This window comes from Anneissia japonica, unplaced genomic scaffold, assembly GCF_011630105.1.
Source record: "Anneissia japonica isolate Jap-2015-1 unplaced genomic scaffold, ASM1163010v1 scaffold142_len1259957_cov175, whole genome shotgun sequence".
NCBI classification, from domain to species: domain Eukaryota; kingdom Metazoa; phylum Echinodermata; class Crinoidea; order Comatulida; family Comatulidae; genus Anneissia; species Anneissia japonica.
The window spans coordinates 639,843-662,421 of NW_022684560.1; the positions used below are offsets into that span (position 1 = coordinate 639,843).

The 22,579-nt window shown below is 34.4% G+C and overlaps 2 protein-coding genes across 2 annotated transcripts in view; one reads left to right on the plus strand and one right to left on the minus strand.

Moving 5' to 3' along the window:
• The window catches only part of LOC117106602, a 25,866-nt gene extending 9,790 nt beyond the window's left edge, over positions 1-16,076 (minus strand). Inside the window, exons 1-3 of the mRNA XM_033247987.1 lie at positions 15,771-16,076; positions 3,187-3,487; positions 344-412 (exon numbers count right to left, since the gene is read on the minus strand). Coding sequence (XP_033103878.1) covers positions 344-412 — 69 coding nt within the window. The 5' untranslated portion in view covers positions 3,187-3,487; positions 15,771-16,076. The remainder of the gene's footprint in view (positions 1-343; positions 413-3,186; positions 3,488-15,770) is intronic.
• On the plus strand, positions 8,913-21,526 carry LOC117106591 (ribonuclease inhibitor-like). Its single transcript, XM_033247977.1, has 12 exons — positions 8,913-9,040; positions 9,491-9,522; positions 9,804-10,044; positions 11,222-11,377; positions 12,205-12,296; positions 13,231-13,284; positions 14,171-14,311; positions 16,094-16,242; positions 16,422-16,523; positions 18,021-18,168; positions 19,359-19,584; positions 20,219-21,526. Exons 3-12 carry the CDS (start codon positions 9,850-9,852, stop codon positions 20,231-20,233), a joined length of 1,278 nt encoding a protein of 425 aa, XP_033103868.1. The 5' UTR covers positions 8,913-9,040; positions 9,491-9,522; positions 9,804-9,849; the 3' UTR covers positions 20,234-21,526.
• Positions 21,527-22,579: the final 1,053 nt, after the last annotated feature.

Consider the following 22,579-nt stretch of genomic DNA (forward strand, 5'->3'; position numbering starts at 1 on the left):
CTAAAGGGTTTTTGAGGGGGCGTTTATTCAAGGGATGCGTTTAGTTTTTTTTAAATAAACGCCCCTTAATTGCATGATCATAAAGAGGGGAATTTATTGGAGGGGGGCATTTATTCAAAGCGGGGCGTTTATTCGTATACGGTAATAGATTCCGATGTAGGTGGTTTCACATGTCTTATAGAAAAATATAATTATAAGCAGATACAAAAAAATGAAACGATTGCATACGTTGGCATATAGAGGCATAGGGCCTAACATTTATTAAGACGAATTTTCGTTTATCGTATGAATTCACACACAACATTTGTGTGAAATAATTAAAAATACTAGAAAATATTCTCACCAGTTCTCTGTTCAGCCTCCATTTGGACTCTATTATGCCGCATTTTAAAAACTGAGCCATCTCCCGCATCTAAACAAAATTATTTTAATGTAGTTCATTCAAAACAAAATGTATTTCTCTTTCTTTCAACAATGCAAATAAAATTAAATTGGACAAAAGAGTTAGAGCAGTTACCAGAAAGAAGACGTAGGGCTGCCCACAAGTCATATAATCAAAAACAGATTTACAATATCTGTAAAAGAGTAAAGATAATTAAACACTCATACTACACAGTATACAAACACAGTATGCACACTTAGACTTACTGTAAATGTTCTCTAAATAATAATTTTATTTTATTTATTTATTTTTTATTTATATTTATATTTATTTTTATTTTTATTTCTATTTTATATTATTTATTTATTCTTTTTATGAAGTGGACCTATTAGTATTACTATTGTTACTCCATTATTAATTAGTTTCAAGGTATAAAATAATAAGCAATAACAAATTACTGATAGTCCATACAAACTACCGGTATGAGATGAAAATGACGTTGTGCAGTATGTATTTTTTTAATTTTATTTAAAAAAAATTAAAATTAAAAAAAATTCATAATAACTCAACGTGTTATGAGTAAACTTATATCACATTACCGTACAATGATGAAAAGTACTTTTATATAAAAATGAAAAGGGAGAAACAAATTAAGGGATATACTGGTCAAATAAAATCTATATTAATAATGGTTACAATTGGTTAATGCCTAAACTTTGAAATCATGTTAATATCATAGAATTATGCTTAAATTTATTTTTTTAATTTTCATATAACATACGTTTATTGACTTGTATATATAAGAATCAAGAGAAGTTTAAAAAATAAGAAAATCAAGAAAAAAGGTGAAATATCAAAAAGGCTGTAATGCAGAATGTCTGCAATTCAAATAACTTGATGTATTGATGAATAAAAGTGGTGGTTGATATACCACAAAAGAGAAAAAAGAAACACTTTAGTCTACCATCATCTCCACTCATTATATCTAGGCATCAGGCACCTACGAATGTTGTATTCCAGTAGCAGAAACCGAATGTGATAATATTACATTATTACTAATAATTTAATATTAGAATTACCCAGTGAATAAATCTACACGTCCTTCGACTCAATTTCTATGTAGCGACGGAGCCCGACGAGGGGTCCAACGTCCCGACAAGTATTCCACACTACCACCAACCCACCGTGGCTGGGTTGAGGGTAGGTTCTTAAATTTAAGGAACAGAAACCTAGAGACCCAGAAATGACACTTTCAGACCTGCTCAGACTGTAAAATGCATTCTCAGTGACAGCCTCGACGAAATTATACCCAAAAGAAGGGTGTGTGTAATTTTTATCAGTCATGTTACAGGTGATATTTTTTTAAATTTGAACAATTACACATAATACTCCACCGAGTAACATTTGTGTTACCCTTGGGGAATTTGAGGACTTAGCGGAACGCAGAATCTATCGATGATGTACTAGTAAGCGGTATTAATTTGCGTATACGAGGATACCAGCGTTAGCATAGACGATGTCATATTGTGAGTTGGAAATTAAAATATCTGTAAATTGACAAACTGCAAAGCTATCTATGTATTCTAACATCAAACAAACAATTGGTTTTTGATTCAATTTAAATAATAAATTCTGAAAAATTGAAACAGTTATAACAATATGAAACAAACCTTCTCTTACATTATTAGACAGAAATATTATTATCCTACTAATTAATTTCATTAAAACATTTCAAAGCTTCCAAAATCAACCAAGCTTGATTAATTACCTCCTCCAAGGAGGTTAGTATTCACTGCATATCTACAGTGGCGGATCTAGGATTTAGCAATGTGGGGGGGGGGGAGGGGTGGATAATGGGAGGTAAGAAAGACCGAGCGGTGGGGTGGTTTTGGGAGGGGAGTCACTCCCATGAGATTTGTTTGGAATTATTAGACTTCTAGACGATCTTAATTGGCATCTGAAAAGAAGTAAGCTTAAAATAGAGAGCACACTAGAAGCACACACACAAGGCGAGTGCCCATTATTTTTTACGGTAAACGAACGGGGGTGGCTAGCCACCATATTCACCCCACTCTAGATCCGCCACTGGTCTATCTCTCTGTCTTTCTGTCTGTTAGCCATATTACGCAAAAAACTAATGAATGGATCATCATAAAATTGAGCGGAATGGTACATAATAATCTAAGAAAGACACCATTCAATTTTCGGAAGAAGGGTCACAGGACAAAGTCAGGGTCACAGAAATTCGATCTTGTAGGCCTAACTTCAAGCATAAAAGAAAATAATGGAATCGCCCCACGTATTCAGGCAGCGCAGCACTCAAGAAAATAATGTGCCTAATTACGTTAACAAATCAGTGTAGACCACCTCGGCCTTATCCACCATGGTTGGGGCTGAGGTAAGACAATTTATGATTATGCTGGCACGTCTATAGATGACCGGAAACGGCAGTCACAGACATAAACAATTGAATATAGCTTTCTTTTTTTCTCTTTTTTAATGGGCGGCTGGGCCCTCTTGATCTACCTATGCACGTCATTCGTATCAGTAAGCTGAGTTCGACCATTTTCTATTTTTACGGGAGCGGAACACTAGGCCTATACTATAGAAAATTGAGTTGGCACTGTCACACATCAGTAGACACCCCATCCACCATAATCTCTAAAGAGCCAAAACTCCTGGAAGTTTTTATATACTAGAGCGTAACAGTGCCATCCCATAGAACATGTTAAGACCGTGTCCACTCTTTAGCCAATTGAGAGCTGTGTATGGGCGCAGGAGAAGGGGTTCATCGGAATACTCACCTCCAAAGGGATCCTCTACTAGAGATATACTCATGACCTTTGAAGTTTTCTCCCTGCCACTATCCATCCTTTGCAGGCTCTGACTAGCCGTTTGACCACTGACCTCTCCAATTGACATAGTTGCCTCCCTGTCACTATCAATCGTTTGTGGGCTTTGAATAGCCGTTTGGTAACTGCTCTCTCCGGCTATTCTCATTTTTACTGCTTCGGCGGCCGCCGCGAGCCTAGCTCCTGTAACACCTGAACTGGAATCCGCAGTCTTTGATGCTAAACGGTGTTTTGAAGTTTTTTTCGGCATTATCTGAACGGGGACAAGAAGTTAAGGATGAATAACTACCATCATCATCTTGTACATTTTTATAGGTATTATGAAGTTTTGTGAAAATATTGAAACGTCAGTCAAAATTAAGAAAATGTAGGTCTATAGGGATTTATTGGATTTGAGTTAATTAGAACAACAGTGGAATACAGACATACATGTTATGGTGGGTTGAGGCATATCAATAACCAATAGCCGTAACATAAATAAATATAACAATCCGATATTGATGATCGACTACACCAGTGCGACCCACCTTGTCAGAAACTCACTCACAGGTTTTTAGTGAGCTGTAAAATCAACGACGAAAACAATGGCTAGGCCTAGACTTAGATATATAAGGTTCTTACCAGAGTAAGTTATATTATTATATTTAAATGTATATACCGCAATACTGTTAAGAGATTATCTCTACGTGTATCATGATTATTATGTGTATTATGATAAAATTAAATCAAAGAAATCCACATTTAAAAAAAAAACAAATTTGCCAATCATCCTTATGTAATCCATATAGGCTTAATTCAAATACCTGACCATACTTTCAAACACCTAAATCAATCCACCTAAGCAATATCAAAATATGCCATCGGATAAATGAAAATAAATTTTGAAATCAATAAAAAAAATATGTAGTTACCCTCATTTTCGAGTGCATGCGCCCGCCATCAAAACTCTGGTTTTGGAGTTCCACATAATAAATTGTACCCATCTCCAAAGCCAGATTTCTGCGCCCAGCGCAAATTTCTGGTTAGCTATTACTGACTACAGTTACTATTACTGTTCAACGTAGCCTGTGTGAAAATATGGCATGGTACACTAAGCATCTCAAATTGCAGTTTTCCGCGTTTTGAGATACAGACTTATTAAACCTAAATCCTGACAGTGTCCTAGCTATAAATATAACTGTGAAACAATATGATAAATTAATTAATTATTTATATAAATCTTACTCTGAAGCGCCATGGGGGTACTCTTTCTTGAAAGCGGGTTGTGCCTTATATAAGTTTCCATATCATTACCATCATCACCATCATCATCATCATCATCATCATCATCATCATCATCATCACAATCACCATCACCATCACCACCACCACCACCACCACCACCACCACTATTACCTCGTTATGCAATTAAAAGATAGCAAACAGATGTATTATCCCATGCAAAATACAAAAAAAAAATCATTTTTGAAATTAACTTGCCCATTTTATAAGTACTGTAATATAAAAATTATCAACTTGAACATAGAAATTAGTGTTTTCCAAAAATGTTTACCCATCATTTTACAGGGAAGAATGATAGAAACACTTTCAGTCACTGAAAATGTTTTATTATTTTTATTATAATTATCCAGTTTAAAAATCAGTGTACACATTTTTTTATACAAAATCTAAATAAACAAAAAATAATGGTATTCAAATCAGGAGGTAAAAAAAAATTTTTTTTAATGGTATACAAATGGAAAATTAAATCTAAACGGTCAATGGAATAAAACAACCAAACACAACTGCTAAAAAGCTAATATAGTTTCCCCCAAATTATTAAAACCGCAACAGAAAATATCTAACAAAAACATATGAAACTAGGTTTTGGATGCAAAAATGATATGAACTTTTTCTTTAATGGGAGGTTAAAAATGTTTTGAATTCTTCAATATATTGTATTTTTCCTTACATCGATAAATTTGAACGATGACAACACATCATGATCATACATAGGCACATCATGACTTATGGACAGATTTTTGTCAAAGTAAATGTGATAGTCTGGACAGCGCCTAATATCAAACATAAAACACAAATGTTACTTATACTCTTATCAGGGGCGGGCATGCCCCCGGACCCCTAGGACATTGTTGTCTCGATCGACCCAAATTTCGCCCTTTCCCCCACCCCTTTCTGCCCCCTTTTGGACATCTCTGGATACGCCCCTACTTATAAATGAGAACAGAATACACTATGATAGTATAACGGGAAAGAGGCCTGAGAAATAATCAAAGCTCCATCTAACCGAACGAACGTGCCTGACAATGCACCAGGTTTCGTTGACACACGTCCAAACTGGAGAAAGCATGTCAACCATTTAGGCGTAGATCCCGGGGGGGATATACCCCCCAATATTTGACAAGGGGGATGGTCCATTGTATCATCCCCACCCCCAATATTTTGACTATGGGATAAAATGGAGTTTTACACACTTCAAAGACTGTCACAGAAGTAATTTGCACTGTCTTATGCGCTTACAAAGATGAAAATTAGCATAATGTATTAATGTTGATAACAAAATTATTTTATCTGGTACCAATCTATAAGCTCTTCTTTCCTTAGATGTTAGATGTGCTTTCAAAGAGAGCCACATTTCATGCTCAAGGGTGTGTACAACATCAGTAATGTTATGTCAATTCCAAGAATGTTTAAGGTTATATCGGTTGATGAGGAATTTATTGATTAGGCCTATAATAGCAAATTGCATCAATTTATTTTGCAAAAACAAGAATTCCAGCTTCAGAGCGGGGCACATCCCCTGACCGCACAAGGGCACACATTGGCGCCAACACCAGGCGCGTAACAGGGGTCTTGGGTCAGAGTGGGTATTTATTTTCCCGGTTAGTAATTTACCATACCCACCCTACCCCACCCCACTCCCCATAATACGACATAGGGCTTATCTTATTTATAACATGTGTGTTTGAAACTAAATATAAGCATTTTCGGCATGGTTGTATTTATTACAAACATATTCTTTCACCATCAATACATATTGAGGCCCTTCTTTTAGGTTAAAACGATGTGTCTGAATTTGTCTTTCTTTGGGACTAGTTTGGGACTATTATTAGGTTTATGTGTTTAAATAACTTAAAAGGATAAACCTAAAATAAAGCCCTAAAAAATACGCGCGAAGTGCGCAAAATATTCTTGTGTTTTTAATTCTAATTTCGTCGGAATTGATGAAAACTCCCTAAAATGTGCAATTTATAGAGGAAATTGGCCTACCGTAACAAGAAATGCGAGCAAAGAATTTGAGAATTTTAGGCACTTTCAGAGGATGCGTTTTTCAAGTGGTGGGGAAAGATTTTCCAAAGATGGATATTTTTTCCTTGTTCCCCGGTGTTTTTAATTCTAATTTCGTTGGAATTGATCAACTCTCTCTAAAATGTGCAATTTTTAAAGGAAATTGGCCCATGCTAACAAGAAATGCGCGCGAAATTTGAGGTTTTCTCGGCACTTTCAGGGGATGAAAAGGGCATTTATAAAGGGGAGGGGAAGATTTTTCAAAGATAGATATTTTCCTCTTGTCCCCCAGTGGTTAAGCCATCGGGCAGCATATAGATCAAAGGAGTTATGACAGTTTTTGAAGTGGAGAAGGGGTTGCAGGGTGTTGTGAGTCTGGTCATTATGATATCTTCCTTTCTTTTCTTTATTTTTCTCTTCTCTTTTTCTTTTTCTTTCCTTTTCTTTTTTTCTTCTTTCTCTTTCCCTCCCTCTCCCCTCTTTCTTTTCTCTTATTCCCCAGCCCAGTACGACGGTTTGGTCAGCCCGGTAAAAACCGTCAGGGGAGGGGCAGTTTTCCCCCTGCCCCCACCCCGCGCCTGGCTAACACGCCAATCATCTCCCACCCCCAGTGAAAAAAACTTTTCTACGCCACTGATGTCAACATTGCAATTAACCCCTATAGCTTCTTTTCAAAAATTTGTGTCAGCCTTGACGAACAAGCTTGGAGGAAATGTAATAAACATAACTTCCTGAATTCATATCACTCCATAGGATAATGCCTTGGACGAGCTCAGGCTCGAGAGGCTGTCTGACCAAGGAGGTATAAAATTATTATACCTCCTTGGTCTGACCGTAGAGACAAACTCTGTAGGAAGTCTGCTCTAGCTGCCTCTAGATCTCTACGGCACTCACAATGGTTTACTCTAAATGACAAATATCACAACATGGCCCTTCAAAGTTCAAATAAATATAAATTAATCAACTGCAAAACAAAGCGTTTCCTAAATAGCCCAATCCCATATGACTAGCATCCTTAACTCTTACATGGGATCTGTCCCTGTCCTTCTTTCGGCCTGGGCTCGTCCAATGTTCTTTGCATTTTATAGGATTTTAATGATTTAGTGTCTTTTACTTTTGGTTTTTAAATGTCTTTTACTTTTGGTAGTAACTGTGTCACAATTCAGTTACTATACTGCTATGACCAATCTTACCAATTTGTAAATTTTTTACTGAAATTCATAATGCGTAAAGAGGCAATAAAATAATCACAGCTACCTGGTGTACCTTGCTTGCTATTTATTTATATTCGCGCTGGTCTACCATTGAGTAATATTTGTGATGATGCGTTTTATACGTTTTTCAATAAATTTTATGTTCCGTAGCTACCGTAACCCTGTCTTTTATTTTCGTAATTGACTCACATGTTATACTTATTTCGAACATACATACGTACAGCTCATCATTATTTAATGGCAACTCTACTATATGTATGTATATATACATATATTTATATAGGCCCTGTATGTATATATTATTTATGGCCTAACAACCCACACAGTGGTCACACCGACCTAGAAATCGCTCTCATGTTCCGGTGGTTGAGGTGTGTTTTTTTAGAAGTTTTTTTTATCTGTAATAGAAGTCGTAATAATCCTAAAACCCAGCCTATTCGCTCCCTTACGTGCGTAAATTTGAACTTCAAGATATAAATTTCTCCATTATGGTACATGGCCGAATCCAGAGAAAACCGGGTCTAGAACCACACCCTCCCCAGCAACCCCCCCCCCCCACCCACCCCCCGCACAAAAAAAAAGAGAAAATGAGAGAAGAAAAAATAAGGTGGAGCACGGTACTTGTATTCCACATCGTACCAGACAAGGATTTTCTTAATGACATCTCAAGCACAACATCCCCTGCACCCCACCCTTTTCCGCTCGGTGCTTCACACGTTGCATGACCCACCCAGATTTTCCACTTTATGGGCCACCTGACGGGTACGCCTAATTACAATTCCAATGTAATAAAACTTATCAGTCAAAATACAGGAAAATACCGCAAAAATAATAATTATGTAAAAAAAAATCAACAGCTTATTTAAAACAGATTGAAAAAATATATATAGTTTCACCAATTTACAGACATTTTATTGCATAAATTGGCTGGAATCAATGTAGAAATTTGCAGTTAAATGTCTAAAAATCGGTGAAAAAAATATATTTGATGATCCCCTTTATGAGCTAGGCCTTATTCAAATTTGTTTGAGGTTTTTTTTTTTGTTTAAAAAAAAACACAAAAGACAGTAAAACCAATATTTCTTAATTATTCGAGCCGCTATTATGGGACGTCCTCATTGTATTATCAAAGTTCATTGACGAGATGCATTCTGATTGGTTTCTAAGCACAACAATGAAGAGCTGAACACTTCCTGGAGAATAACAACAAAGTCCCGTACGCAAGGACCGTGTCCGTGACGATGGACGGAAAGACCAAAGTTTGAGACGCCGTTTTTAACCATTTAGTGGTAAAAATAAACGTAGTAAGTTATCTATGACAGTTCATAATGTACACTTGATATTGTACTTAAATACTGTAGTATTTTTGGGCATTATTTTGTTACCCTACCGCCAGTACACACGCAAGTACTTACCATGGGACTTACAGTATTTATACCACCCTCACTGCATATTTAGCTTCTGATGATGGCTGTCTCGCTCGGCTATCGTCCTTGTGCTGAATGGAGCTACATAAGCCTAGCCTGCGAAGCAAGAGTTTTAGGCCAGTTGGCCAGGGAGGTGGTATTGGCCAAGCCGTCCACATTTCAAAGTGGGAGGGACATCATATCAATTTCCCATTACAGTATTTAAAATCCCACTTTTTAAAGTGAGTGGAAAGTACAATTACGAATGACTGTCAAATCACTCATTCAAAATCATATAGCCTATGAACTAATAATAATAAATCCCTTTTTATGAATGTTATTCTGCAGATATAAGTGGGCTTTTTATTCAAGATTACAAGGTAAATTAAAAAACGTTTTATGATGACAATTCTGAAAATGTATTAACTAAACCATTTCACTACCTAAATAAATATATATATTCAGTACTACCAACTCATTTATTTACTTGTATTTACTAACTACAACTACTCAACTACTGATCTAATATTTTTTAGCACAGTATTCATTGTGATATCTATTTGGTAGAAATTTAATGAAAACCAAGGTTTTTTTCTGTTTTTATGATCTTAAACAGTTTAATTTCTGTATAATTGATTCTGTTTCTTGTTTTCTTATTCAGTTTTCCATGGAAAAATAAATTCACAGCAAAAGCAAAAAGAAATCAAATGGCACCAAAGAAAGGCAAAGGAAAGAAAGGAAAGAAGAAGAAGCTGAAGGGAATGGTAGAACATCCTGGTGACTTAGTTAAAAAGCTTCAAAGAATTTATGTAAATAACTGTAATCAAAAGAAAAGTGCAATATGCCCGGGTATCAAGTCTTTGATGAAGAGGTGTGCTGAAGATGATAAACTCATAGTCAAGGTAAGAACACATGTTTCTTTGTGTTCTCCCTTATTTATAACATTCCATGTTGAAACTAGAAACAGTCACGCTTTATAAGTACCGCTTTTCTAATTTGTTGGGTTTAATTTGTTAAACAGAATTGTGTACTGTGTGTGGTTTTAGAATGGTGGTTGATATTCCTATTTATTTCCTAGGTTAATGTTGTTAAAGTGTGTTGCAAGCCATAGTGGCTGTTCAGTAATCTGAATCACATCCCAATGTCAGAAAATTAGGAATGCACTGTAGAAATGTGCTCTAATTTTTCGGGTAGTTTTTTTTATAAATCGAAATACAGTGCACTCCTCCAATTTGAGACCCCTCTAATTCGAGGCCACTTTTCCAAAGAACAATCTTCAACCTTTCAACACAAAGCTAGCCCTCTAATTGGAGGCCAACCCCGAGACCACCCCAAGGGTGGTCTTGAATTGGAGGGTGAACTGTGCACATTTTTGATTGCACAGTAATTGTCATAAGGCAAGACTTTTTTTATACCATGTTTAAAGAACCCACCGCCTGCCAATAATGATAATTTCAAATAAAAATACAATTTTATTTTTAGCCAATTAGCGTACCCGCCACCAAGAATAAATGTTTTTCTTTATTTTTATTACGCCCTCCACTGCCTTGAAATCTACAAAAATAAGATTTAACCATCCCATTACTACACTGTTTACATTCACTAAACATTTATTTCATTTTCTCCACCTTTTGGATGTTTTTGCCAAAACTATTGGTTAAATAAGAAAAAAAAAAATTTTTTTTTTATTAACTGTCCGAAAATTGACAGGGAATATTTTCTTCATTCAGATTTGAAATTTTAATAAATAAATAAATTTATTAAAAATACAAATTAAGCAATTCAGATGCAGAAATTAAAATTTCCATATTTTGTTTACCTCATGATAGATAATACATCTTCAACTGTACAGTAATTTAAATTTAATTAAAGCTTTGAAAACTGACATTATTAATATCCTCTAGTATAATCTCTTTTAATATGTCTTTAATATCAATGTTTTTAAAACTGTTTTTAATTGAACTTAATAGAAATTTTCTTTCCAGTGGTTTATGCGAGCCATAAAATCTAGCTAAAATGATAAAATTTTAATAATTCTTACATTAATTAAATGATTTCATATTTTTTTAAATGTTACAGTTTATCCTCGAGCCAATTCCCAGCTGGGAAGACCCAGAATTGTCAAACGTCCAACTGGAACCACTACTGATGGCAATTCGTCATGAACGCTACAAGTGGATTAAAGAAGTACACATTTGGGAAATTCCATTAAAACATGAAGATGTTGCAAGTCTAGTAAGTTCATACTGTGATGATTTGGGCTAATCCATAGGCCAGAACTTTTTGTAGGCAGAATCAGATTGTTGACATTGCTGTCAGCGATGATCAGGATTGTAGCTGTAAAAATCTAAGGGTAGTTGATAGACATTTTAAGGGTGGGTGGGTGATAACATTGGTGAACTCTGAATAATAAGAGTGGATTTTAAAGATGGAAAAGTAGGTTAATAAGGGTGGATAGAGGGCCTTGAAATTAGCTTTTAACTGGGTGGAAAACTTCAAGACTGGGTGCCCTGCCCACCTCCCCTCATTATAACTACATATCCCTGGATGAGTATACCTGTAGAACCACGGACTGCTGGTAATTTCGGGGAAGATACACCAAGACGATAACATGCAAAAACCAAAAGTATGTTTGTTGCGTTATTTTGCAAGCAGTAAAAAAAATTGTCCATGTGGCATCCTCTTATAATCTATACCAACCCATGCAAAAAGCGAATAAGAAAACTTGCACTTAGCAGAGGCAATAAAAAGTACTATCCTAGCAAGGAATTTACTCGTCCCTTAGTATTTACTTGCCAATTTATTAGACACGCTATTTAGATGATATGCGACTTGATAAAATTTAAAATAAGTATGTTTTTACATGTATAATTGTTTTGGCACATCGGACAAAACCTAAAAAAAAAAGGTCTGGTGGTAGTCATCGTTTTAAAGTGGTTTTATATCCTGTACATCAATTTTCAAGCTGTTGTACCTTCGTCTCTATGGATTATGTACACGATTCCCCAAAAAAATCATTAGCGGATTATATGAGCTAATAAATTCATAATGTTTGTTTAAAGGCATTGACACTTGAGAAAGGACCATACCCAATCCATCGACTTGAGCTTTTTAACTGTGATCTGCAAGCATATGCACTGGAGAGACTTCTAAGGTTTGTATTCTACTCAACAGTTTATTATATGTCCACTATTGGTTGGTCAAACCTGATACTGTGCATTAATATTAATCATTTGCAGAAACTTCAGAATCGTTTTCCCAGATTAAGTTTATTAGTTGGATGCTTCAGTGTAGCGCTTATAAAAATATTGATGTGGCGCTTTTTTCCATATGCATCCCCATGTTCCCATCTCGCGTATTCCTGTACAGCAGTTCAGTATCCTATCTGTGGTCCTACATCATCGTAAATGAACGTTTATAAAGAAATGCTTGTGTCTTCATTGTGTTATATATATATTTTAACACTGTATACATTCTCTTTAAAACCCCGTTTCTCAAAGTGTTTCATTACACACAGGGTAATAATATACTCTCGATTAAGCACCACAGCGTTGATTTGAGTGTGGCGCTTAGCAAAAAAAAATTGGGTTTGGTGCGGCGCTTATTCAAGCATTTTGGCATATATTCAAATTAAATTCTGAGAGTGCAATTTTCAGCCATCTAGGGGTGGCATAATCATACATTTCTTACCTCAGCCCCAACCAAGGTTTGGGTTCGAGTTGGTGCCAGTGGCGAAAGGAGATATTTAATAATAATAATAATATTTTGCACATCCATATAAAGTTACTTTGATTGCCAATCCCTTATGTGGGTCATACTAAGGCATAAAAACTATCCGTGAACCCTACCAGAGATTTTTATCCTGGGACCCTTATCGAGGCTGTAGTCTGCACTCTTGGTTCAGACCCCTCTGCCTGCAAATTTCTGCAGGTGCCGCTGCTTCACTGTGAAAGTCCCTCCCTAAGCCCCCTCTATTTCGAATTCCTGGATCCGCCACTGTGGACTCCTAGAAATAACAATGTGCTATAACATTAAATTTTATAACAGATTTTAGTCATTAATATGATTTTTTTTTTTTCTGTTTTCAGAAATGCAAGTTCCTTCACAACACCCCTAACCATTCTTAATTTAGATGATAACCAGTGAGTAAAAAGTATATTTTATGATTATTAAACTCATTTTAATTACTTATTCATTTGCACCTTCAACTAAATTTGGATGGCCCCTCAGCTCACAGGCATGTGGTGACTGTCGTTTGTACGCAGTAATCAATCATTACGGACATAAAGCAGACATTACCCTTCAGAAGGTTTTCTGTCATTAAAAAAAAACATTCAATAAAGTAACCCAGTATGAGTCACATGAAATATGCTATTTTAGGACATCTATGGACCAGAAAACCCTATACCCACATATGTACTGTAGCCAAAAGCTTATTGATATTTCAGTAGTGTGTCTGCGAATATGCTTGGAGTGGTGGCATTCAAGTAGACATTTTGGGGTCACTAGTTTATACACAATTTAGGATTATGAGCAAAGTTGTAGGGAACCAAACATATGTACAGTAACTGTACAAGTCAATTCATGCATGGACTATTTTTATAGCTTCATGGCAGACTCAGGAGTGGTTATTGCAGTATATTTCTCAGGCCTATAACCAGGGGTGGGGTTTTTTTTTTCAACCCCGGTTTTTTTTTTTCAACCCCATTTATTGACCATCCCCTCTTAACCAAAGAAGTAAAATTAACCAATTACATTCTAGAACATGAAACCTCTAGGGACCTTGGGCCTCATTAAAAACCCCTTTAGGAAATCACATTACTGTACTTACCTGTTCCGGCTGTCAACAGCTTTATTAAAGTATACACTGACATTCATTTTTTAAACTTGTGCTATATATACCCAATACATTAGTAATAGATATTTTCCACAAAAAAAACCCTTTTACAATGATTCACTGTGTACAGTATGTTGGTCTTTTAAAACAATCATCACAGGACTTAAACAAGATTTGTTATTCTGTTTCAGATTTGGTGATGAAGGTGTGAAAGGACTCTGCAAAGGGCTTAAAAATAATAAAACTTTGTTAAGTCTTAGCTTATGTTATTGTGACCTTGGTGTAGAAAGTGGTATTATGCTTGGAGAAATATTGTCATCAACAGCGATAAGGTAGGCCTACAAATCTAAATTTTACAATGTCTTTCTTCTTTATCATTCAAAACTAAATATTTTGTTTACATATGCAATGGAAACAAATGTAATATAATTTCAGATAAAGGAGGTTGAAAGAGGCTACATGCCTTGTCAGGTTCAACATCCACTAAAAAAAAAAAGTACAGTATTATATATCTTAAAAATACCACAATACTTTTCAAGCTCAATACCATGTAGACAAGGACTAGCTAATTTTATTACAAAAATTATGTTTAAACATACATGTTTTGGCAATACAACTGCCACCTTCAGTGTAACGATTGTGAACGTATAATCTTCTTTATATATATGGAGTGAACAACTGCGATACTGAACTATAGCTATTTGAAACAAACAACATGACATTGCATTTTAAAGAATCAGTTGACCCATAACTGTAGATAAGAAATGGCATGAATAAAGGTAAATAATGAAATACAAATAGATAGCACATCATAAACATTCATACAGCTCTGTGGGAGACCATTCATTCTTTTTTACTAAAGAGCCACCCTGTAAAAAATAACATGCCCTTTACTGACCAACATGTTGCTTCCTACTTTTATTTGTTGTAAATCTCCATCTAAGCAATTCATCACCGATACCACAAAGAAACACAAACTTAAAAAATCATATTTTTAAATATATTTTTCCTTTTGTTTCTCTCAAAACGTTGTTTTCGTCGAAATTGAAGTTAGTGTCTTTGCGAAAACGGTGACGAATTATCGCCTAAGTACATGAATTAATCCATATTAACTACAAAAATATTATATGTTTCATGCCTTAAATCTATGAAAAAGTTATATTATTTTGTCAAAATCATACAGATCTCCTATCACCTCACTAATTTTTAATTATTCAAACTCAGTATTATTTTATTGTCATCTGCTTAAAGCCAGGTTCCAGAATATAAAATATTATATTTTATTATTATAATATTATATTAAATTATATATTATTATTATATTATTCAATATTTAAAAACTGGAGGTAAAAGTGGCATAACCACCATTTTTTCCACCTTTCTACCCTCAGTTTTTAAATGTGCGAAAATTTGTTGTCCTCTCCCGAGTTTTTCGTTAAATATGGTTCTTGTGTCTTGGAAAAATCAGTTGTACAACATACTGTATCAAAAAAAATGTTCTTTTGCCTCTGGAGCCTGGCTTTAATTGCGAGGCAAAGACCAATGCGGTGCTCTCATTCTTGGATTTTAACTAAAGTACTTCTATACTTTTACTTTCTCCATATTTGGGGAATTCTCTGAATAAATGTGAAATTAAAGATACAAATCCCACTTATTATTACATAACACCCTAAAACTCATACATGTGTTGTGTTTCCCTTTTATATCCATTCTCCATATTGGAGGTATTCTCTGAATTTGAAATTAGAAATACAAATCCCACTTATTATTACAAACAACCTAAACTCTTACCTGTGTTGTGTTTCCCTGCAAAACAATTAAAATATTTGCAGCAGTTAGTTGTATTTTTTTCCTATTATGAGCAAGTGTTGCTTTGTTGAAGTTTGAGCTTATGAATGTTTGTCGATTAAACACAGTCACTCTTTAACTCTTTGTAATATAATTATATAGAGTATTTGGCTATACTTCAAGGATTTACAGTATACGTCAATGGGAATTTAAAGTTACGGAATTGAGGGCACTGGATTTATTCCTATAACAGGTGTTGCCTTGAGCTTGAAGATGTTTTTGATTAAGATTAAGATGTTATATTATATATTTGGCTCTACTTCAAGGGATGTATACTTGAATGGTAATAATTTGGAGACAGAGGGTGCTATTGAACTAGTTAAACTGCTTGCTGACCATGCTGAAATGGAATCATGGGAGCGAGCAGATATGGTGGAAAGAAAGGCAGAAGAGGAAGCAGAGGCTGCATTGTTAGGTAGGTACAGTACCTCATAAAAAAAAAATTACCGAGTTTAAAATTTTATTGTTGTTACTGGCTGTATTTATTCATATAGATATACATACAGCTGTTGTAAAATCTAAAGAGAACCTAATTATATTCTTATAAATTTTAAGTCAACTTCCAATAAAATTAAGAAATAAAATATTTTTTAGCTAAAGAAAAGGAGCGTGTTGAAACAGCCATGTCAGGAGACTCCAAACCAGGGTCAGCAAAGAGCAAGAAAATTTTACAAGGAAAAAAGAAGAAAAGGAAAGGTGAAGTGGTTATTCAAATTGTATTCTTCAAAGCTCTTTCCACAGTCAAATTTTCTTGGGACAAAAAACTGTTGTATGCCCATATATAGTCATGATGTGATGTCATCATGACCATATTTAGGCATGTAGTGTGTACAGAGCTTAAAAACAAGTTTAAAAAGCATGAATATAAGTATTTATTACCTCTGCCAAGGAGGTTATTTACACCATATTCACAGCTGTCTTTCTGCCTGTCTGTTAGCAAGATTATGCTAAAATTAATGAATGGATTATGTATGGTATACAAATAATTAATATTTATGAGCGCAATTGGAAGAATATTTTCATGAGTTGAATTTTATGGGGAAAAATATACCTTTTTTTTCTGAATGGATTTTCATGTCACTTGCTATTTTATTTTCAAAAATCTACCCTTATTCTTAATGGAACAGTCCAGCATTTTTAAAATCAAAAGTTTGTACATACATTGTCATATCATATCACCAGGCGCACATGCAATGGAGCAAAACAGATGGAATTAAAAATGCACTGTGGAACTAAATTTCTATGATGATGAAATGGGGTTAATAACCAATGTCTTGTGATACGAAATCCAACAATCAAATGACAAGGATCTATTTAGGCATGTCATCACCGTTTTCACAAAGAGACACAAACTTCAATTTCGACGAAAACAGCGTTTTGAGAAAAACGCATTTGAAGTGAACTACTTCACAAATCTGTAAATTTCACTATCAAGATAACAGAATTTTGAATAATTTTGTTAACATATGTTTATAGATAAAGCATTAAACAATCTAAGTGTGTAATTTATTTTTCTTTTCTTAACTTTAATCTAATTTTGACATCTAGCCCTGGCCAAGCTAGGCCTTACCCAGCGATCACAACGATTGCAACGCCGCACGCGCGTTTTTTAATAACCCAATGAAAGTTTGTGTCTGTTCATGAAAACGTAAAATCCATTTTTCTCGGTTTGTGCGCAACGGCTAATTAGCGTAGTTCCACTCTTAAAAATTAGATGAAAAGGTAAAGCTTGATATACAGTATATAATCAAAATGTCAAAGAAAAAAAAATTGAAAAAATATGATTTTTGAAGTTTGTGTCACTTCGTAATAATCAAATTAACACACCATTCAATTTTCAGAAGAAAAAAGGACAAGGTCACGCAAATTGAACTATTTACCCTCGAACATAAAGGAAAATAATGGAAATCCCCCCTTGTAGTCAAGCAGTACTCAAGAAAATAATGTTACCTGAATTTCATTATTTTCTTTAGGGTATGCTGCAGTTTTGTCCATCATATGGATTTTTATTTATAATGTAAAGCGCATTGAGGCTTTCAGCAAAATGCACTCAATCAAGATCAAACTATTTATTATTATTATTACACAAGACCTGCTATTGTTGGTATTCAGGCACAGGGCTGTATGGAGACTGCTTTAGTTGCATAAATGAATTAAGCGTATCACCTAAATAACAATAAATTATTCTTGTAGGTAAGCGGTCTAAGAAATCCAAAGGCCCCCCACCTCCACCACCAGTGGGACCGTTGATACATAAACTCCACTTGGCAGATAATGGCATTGACAGCTATGGAAAAGGCTCCACTTATGGTCCAGTAATTGCCATGAGGTTGTTCAGGAAGTAAGTATTTGGTACACAATATTAGATACAGGGCTCGATTTAGTACTAGTCTGTCTGTGTATGTGTAGTAAAAACTCCTGGGCTAGACCTACATTATTACTAGCCCGGTGGGTCAGTGATCAGTTATAAACTATTGCTTCAAGTATGCTTGGCCAATAACATAATGTTATTTACCATAAGTACAATTTAGCCAATGATTGCGCTAGTAAAATAGTGAAATATACAGTAAGCTTTTCCAGTGAGCTAGTCACAAAAGAAAGTTAAATTGACTCCTGAGATAGATAGGGAGCACAGAGAAATCATTCCCCTACTTCTGTTTTTGAAATCATGTAGGCATATCATTTGAGACCTAATATGAAAAAGAAAGTTAAAACAAATTAGGGAAGGGGTGGGGGACCTTCCAGCAGAGCTGATCAGTTGGTACTGCCACTCAATGGGAGCACAGAGAACTACTGTTATATATGCAAGTAATCAAATTTGGAGCATCAATCAGGCAGTGTCAGTGTGTTGAATTGGATATGTGCGCTTCATGGGTGTAGGTTGGGGAGTGCGTATGTAGCAAATGTGGCAAAGACAAGCCAACCCAGTCACTCGTCGCAAAAATCAATTTTTAGTTATTAATAAAGGGTTAACGATGTAAATAAAAACTATAAAATTGTAAAAGAATCTTTTAAATCCAACATTTCCTTATCAAGTTACAAGCGTTTAAACATACAACTGTTTAAAGAACAATTTAATAAAGAAAATAACAGCATATCATGATGTATAGATATATAGAGGTTAGGCTAGTGCAATGAAATAGATTTCAAAGAATTTTAAAATTTCAGCATGTTTTGGCCATTATCTCTGAAACACGATTTGCAACGAGTGACTGGTTTGGCTTGTCTTTGCCCCAAATTAGTTCTACTAAGTAGGTTAAAATACTAAAAAATGACCAAAAAGTTTCCATTGGAATAGGGATTTAGTTCCACATTCTCATTTTTCACACCCACCCCAACCAACCTACACCCCTGAACTCGCTTAGTAGCTTCATGGACACATTCCAAGACCAGGGCTGAAATATATACCATAATTTCAGCATAACCCCTATTCTTATGAAAGATACAATGGGAATCTTTACACTGGCAGAATGGAACAATAACAAGTCCTTGGTTGTACCAATTGAAAGGAAGTTATTGTCTTTCTTCTAGGTTGATACAGCATTCTGAGTGTTTAAAGGAGCTTGATTTGGATGATAATCAGATAGGAGACTTAGGAGGAAGGCAGGTGATGGAAGGGTTGGAGCAGCGGGCCTCAGCAGGCCTGCCTGGCATGAAAGTTAGCGTTACACACATGATGAATGGGCAAACTTTCAGTAGCATTATGAAATTGGGAGCTGGATTGAAGAAGAAAAAGAAGAAAGGCAAGGGGAAAAAGGTAAAATACAAAAAAAAGTGTATACTTGCCCAAGCACAGTGACTTTTGCATATCATGTTTTGTCAGTAGATAATTCTATTTTTATACTTTTTAATAACTACCGTAAAACCTCAAATAGAGGCCTCATATGGGCTTAAAGAAGCCCATCTCCACAAGATTCCCCTCCAGTTTTGCAAAAGTAATCTCAAAAAGAAGCTCATTCAAGATAATGTAGGCTTCTTTCGTGATAGTACTACATTCAGACTGCTTTTTTAAACAGGCTGAAAAATATATGCATAATTAAAGAAAACTTAAAATTGTTAAACATTTTGTGCTTTTCTATTCAAGATTTAAAATAAAAATAAATTCTAAAAAAACAAGTGGATGATAAATGCAAGTGTTTAATTATTAATGAACAAAATGGTAAGAAAATGGTGAATGTATAGTGATTTCCTTTTAACATTTAAGTGAGTAAAATTGTGATAGATTATATTTGTGCACAAAATAACGTTTAAAGATACAGTATAGCATTAAATTTCATTCACAACTATTCATACATTAGTGTGTACTTGGATTTTAATGAAAACAAGTGGAAAAGCAAGAGACATCAAATCAATATGAACAATTTGGAAACTTTATAAATTTTATTTTTCAGAAAAAGAAGAAATGAAGTGAGAAAGAATGAAATTTTACAATTTGAATAACAACAATTCAAAGCCTATGAACAACTTGCCTAGATTGCAAAGAAACTGCCTTCCAAACGTAGAGTGAAATTGTCTGGAAAAAAATAACCGGCAACGGGACATTAATCTTACATATCATACTCAGTGGCAGCATGTACTGGGAAAGATAAATTTATTCCTCTCTAGTTCCTGTTTAAATGTCAAAATTTATTTTAATATTCCCCTTTGTCAATCAATCACCTGTTTGTATAGCTCTCTATATATCTCTATGTTTGAACACTGGAAGTGGAAGATACATAATATTTTATACATGGACAATCATGCAAAATGTGACCTTTAAAGTAGCAGATCTTTATTTTGTAAATTAAATTAGGATGAATCTGTACTATGCACATTTTACTATAATTGACTATCCATAGATCATTTGATATAAACATATCATATTGCAATATAAAAAAAAACATTGCTTAATAGCAATAACCTAGTTGTAGCATATATCACACTCTAGAAATAACAGGGAAAAAATGTTAATTTGTAAGAACACACTTGGTGATTGAAGTTTGCTTGGTAATCCTCTCAAAAATTATTTTAGTTTTACAGTCCTAATATTAATCTAATCTTTTCATTTATTGTTAATAACCAATTTTTTTTTCTTTAGCTGGAAATGTAATAACCATTAATCTACAGATTATTAACACATTTGAACTTTTATAATTTGAAATTATGAACACAAATTCAAAAATCAACAATCAGGTTTATTTCTTTTAAATCTACCAACACCTTTTTATAATTACTCTATGCCTAATTAGAGCTGGACACTGGAAGTTACACTAATTAAAGACTATGGTATACCTTAGCTGGACTGATAGAGGATTTGGGTGTAGGAGGTGATGTCACTACTGCTGTGGTTGAAATTCTTTTTGGTAGCTTGTGGACTTCATTGACAATAAATTGTGCACCATCCTCAGCATCAATCAACTAGAAAATAAGTAAAAATTATTATATTTAAGAATAATTAAGTAATATATGTTGAACATATTTGTAATCTATCTGTAACTTTTTTATATTTTTTATCAATTTTTTATAGGCTACTTTAATACGTTAATGTATCGTCTTAGCCCCTGTGTTGTTTTGTAATTTTATGTTGATTTGGCCAGGGGATTTAGAAAATACCCACATCTTCTGTCAGGCTCTCAGCCCATGGTGTCCTCTTGGCACCTCTCTCACCATTTTTTGATTTGTGATTTTTGTACCAAATATGTAATAAATAAATAAACATACATTTTGAATTGTGTTCTGTTATTTGTTAGATTAGATTTAGTAACAGTTATTTAAATCGATTCATGTCGAGTATACAATATAAAAACTGTAAATTATGATTTAGGAATCAAAATAGAAGTTTTAAACTTGTCTCATTATCCCTTAACAAACAAATATACAGTTAAACTTGCCTATCTGGAATAAGTCGCTCTTATTTTACATGCCAAATTGTTGTGTTTTCACTTAATTAACCATCTGTAAGGTGAATTTTATCCAAGTCAAACAATTTTTCAATTTCATTTTGGATTCAACTTAGGCAAGTTCAATTGTATATATATGAAGATATGGATATATAAGAATAAAAAATAAAACATTCAAAAATATATATCATGTCATAGATTGTGTTTCAATACGCAGTATAGAAGTTGAGACCTAAATTGTGTTGTCAGCGTAATTTGAAAGATATTCCCTTTTTAAATTTTTTCTGAATGAAAGTAAATTTTTACAGCTAATGATTTCATTTGTTATTAATTATCATTTACAAGCTAGCTTGCATTTTAAAAATGGAATTAGGTAAAGTAGAACCAGTCAAACCAAATTTGTATGTACTATGACGTTTTAACCTGTTGAAAAAGAATCTTCAACCGACAATAATATATTGCTGGATGTCGACCCTTTCCCGCTATTTAAGGGTTAAAAATCACATAGTATGGACAGATGTGGTTTACTTGTATACATTTTTTCTACTAAACATATGAATACTTTTCATCACAGGTATATAATGATTTTATTCACCTGTCCTTTAAAGAGGTTGTTTGCTTGTTCAGGTGATAAATTCACCTTGCATATTTTTTTAGTCTGTCCTGCCATTGTTTCCCAGCTCTTTCCAGGCTTAGGCTGCATCTTGATAACTCTTGCAGCAACATATGACGATGCCTTTGACATCAACTCTGGGGGCACCAATGTAGACTTTCCTGCAATGACAACTCTCTGTGGATGCGGACTAAGATGCTTTACAGGAAAGTCAAGTTTTGAGTCATAGCCTGTTAATGGTGTACTTCCTAGGGCTATAT

Coding starts and splice junctions, on each gene's coding strand:
- LOC117106591 (XM_033247977.1), top strand. CDS start 9,850: ATGGCACCAAAGAAAGGCAAAGGAAAGAAAGGAAAGAAGAAGAAGCTG. Junction 14,312..16,093: donor TTGTCATCAACAGCGATAAG/GTAGGCCTACAA, acceptor CTCTACTTCAAG/GGATGTATACTTGAATGGTA. Junction 18,169..19,358: donor GCCATGAGGTTGTTCAGGAA/GTAAGTATTTGG, acceptor TCTTTCTTCTAG/GTTGATACAGCATTCTGAGT.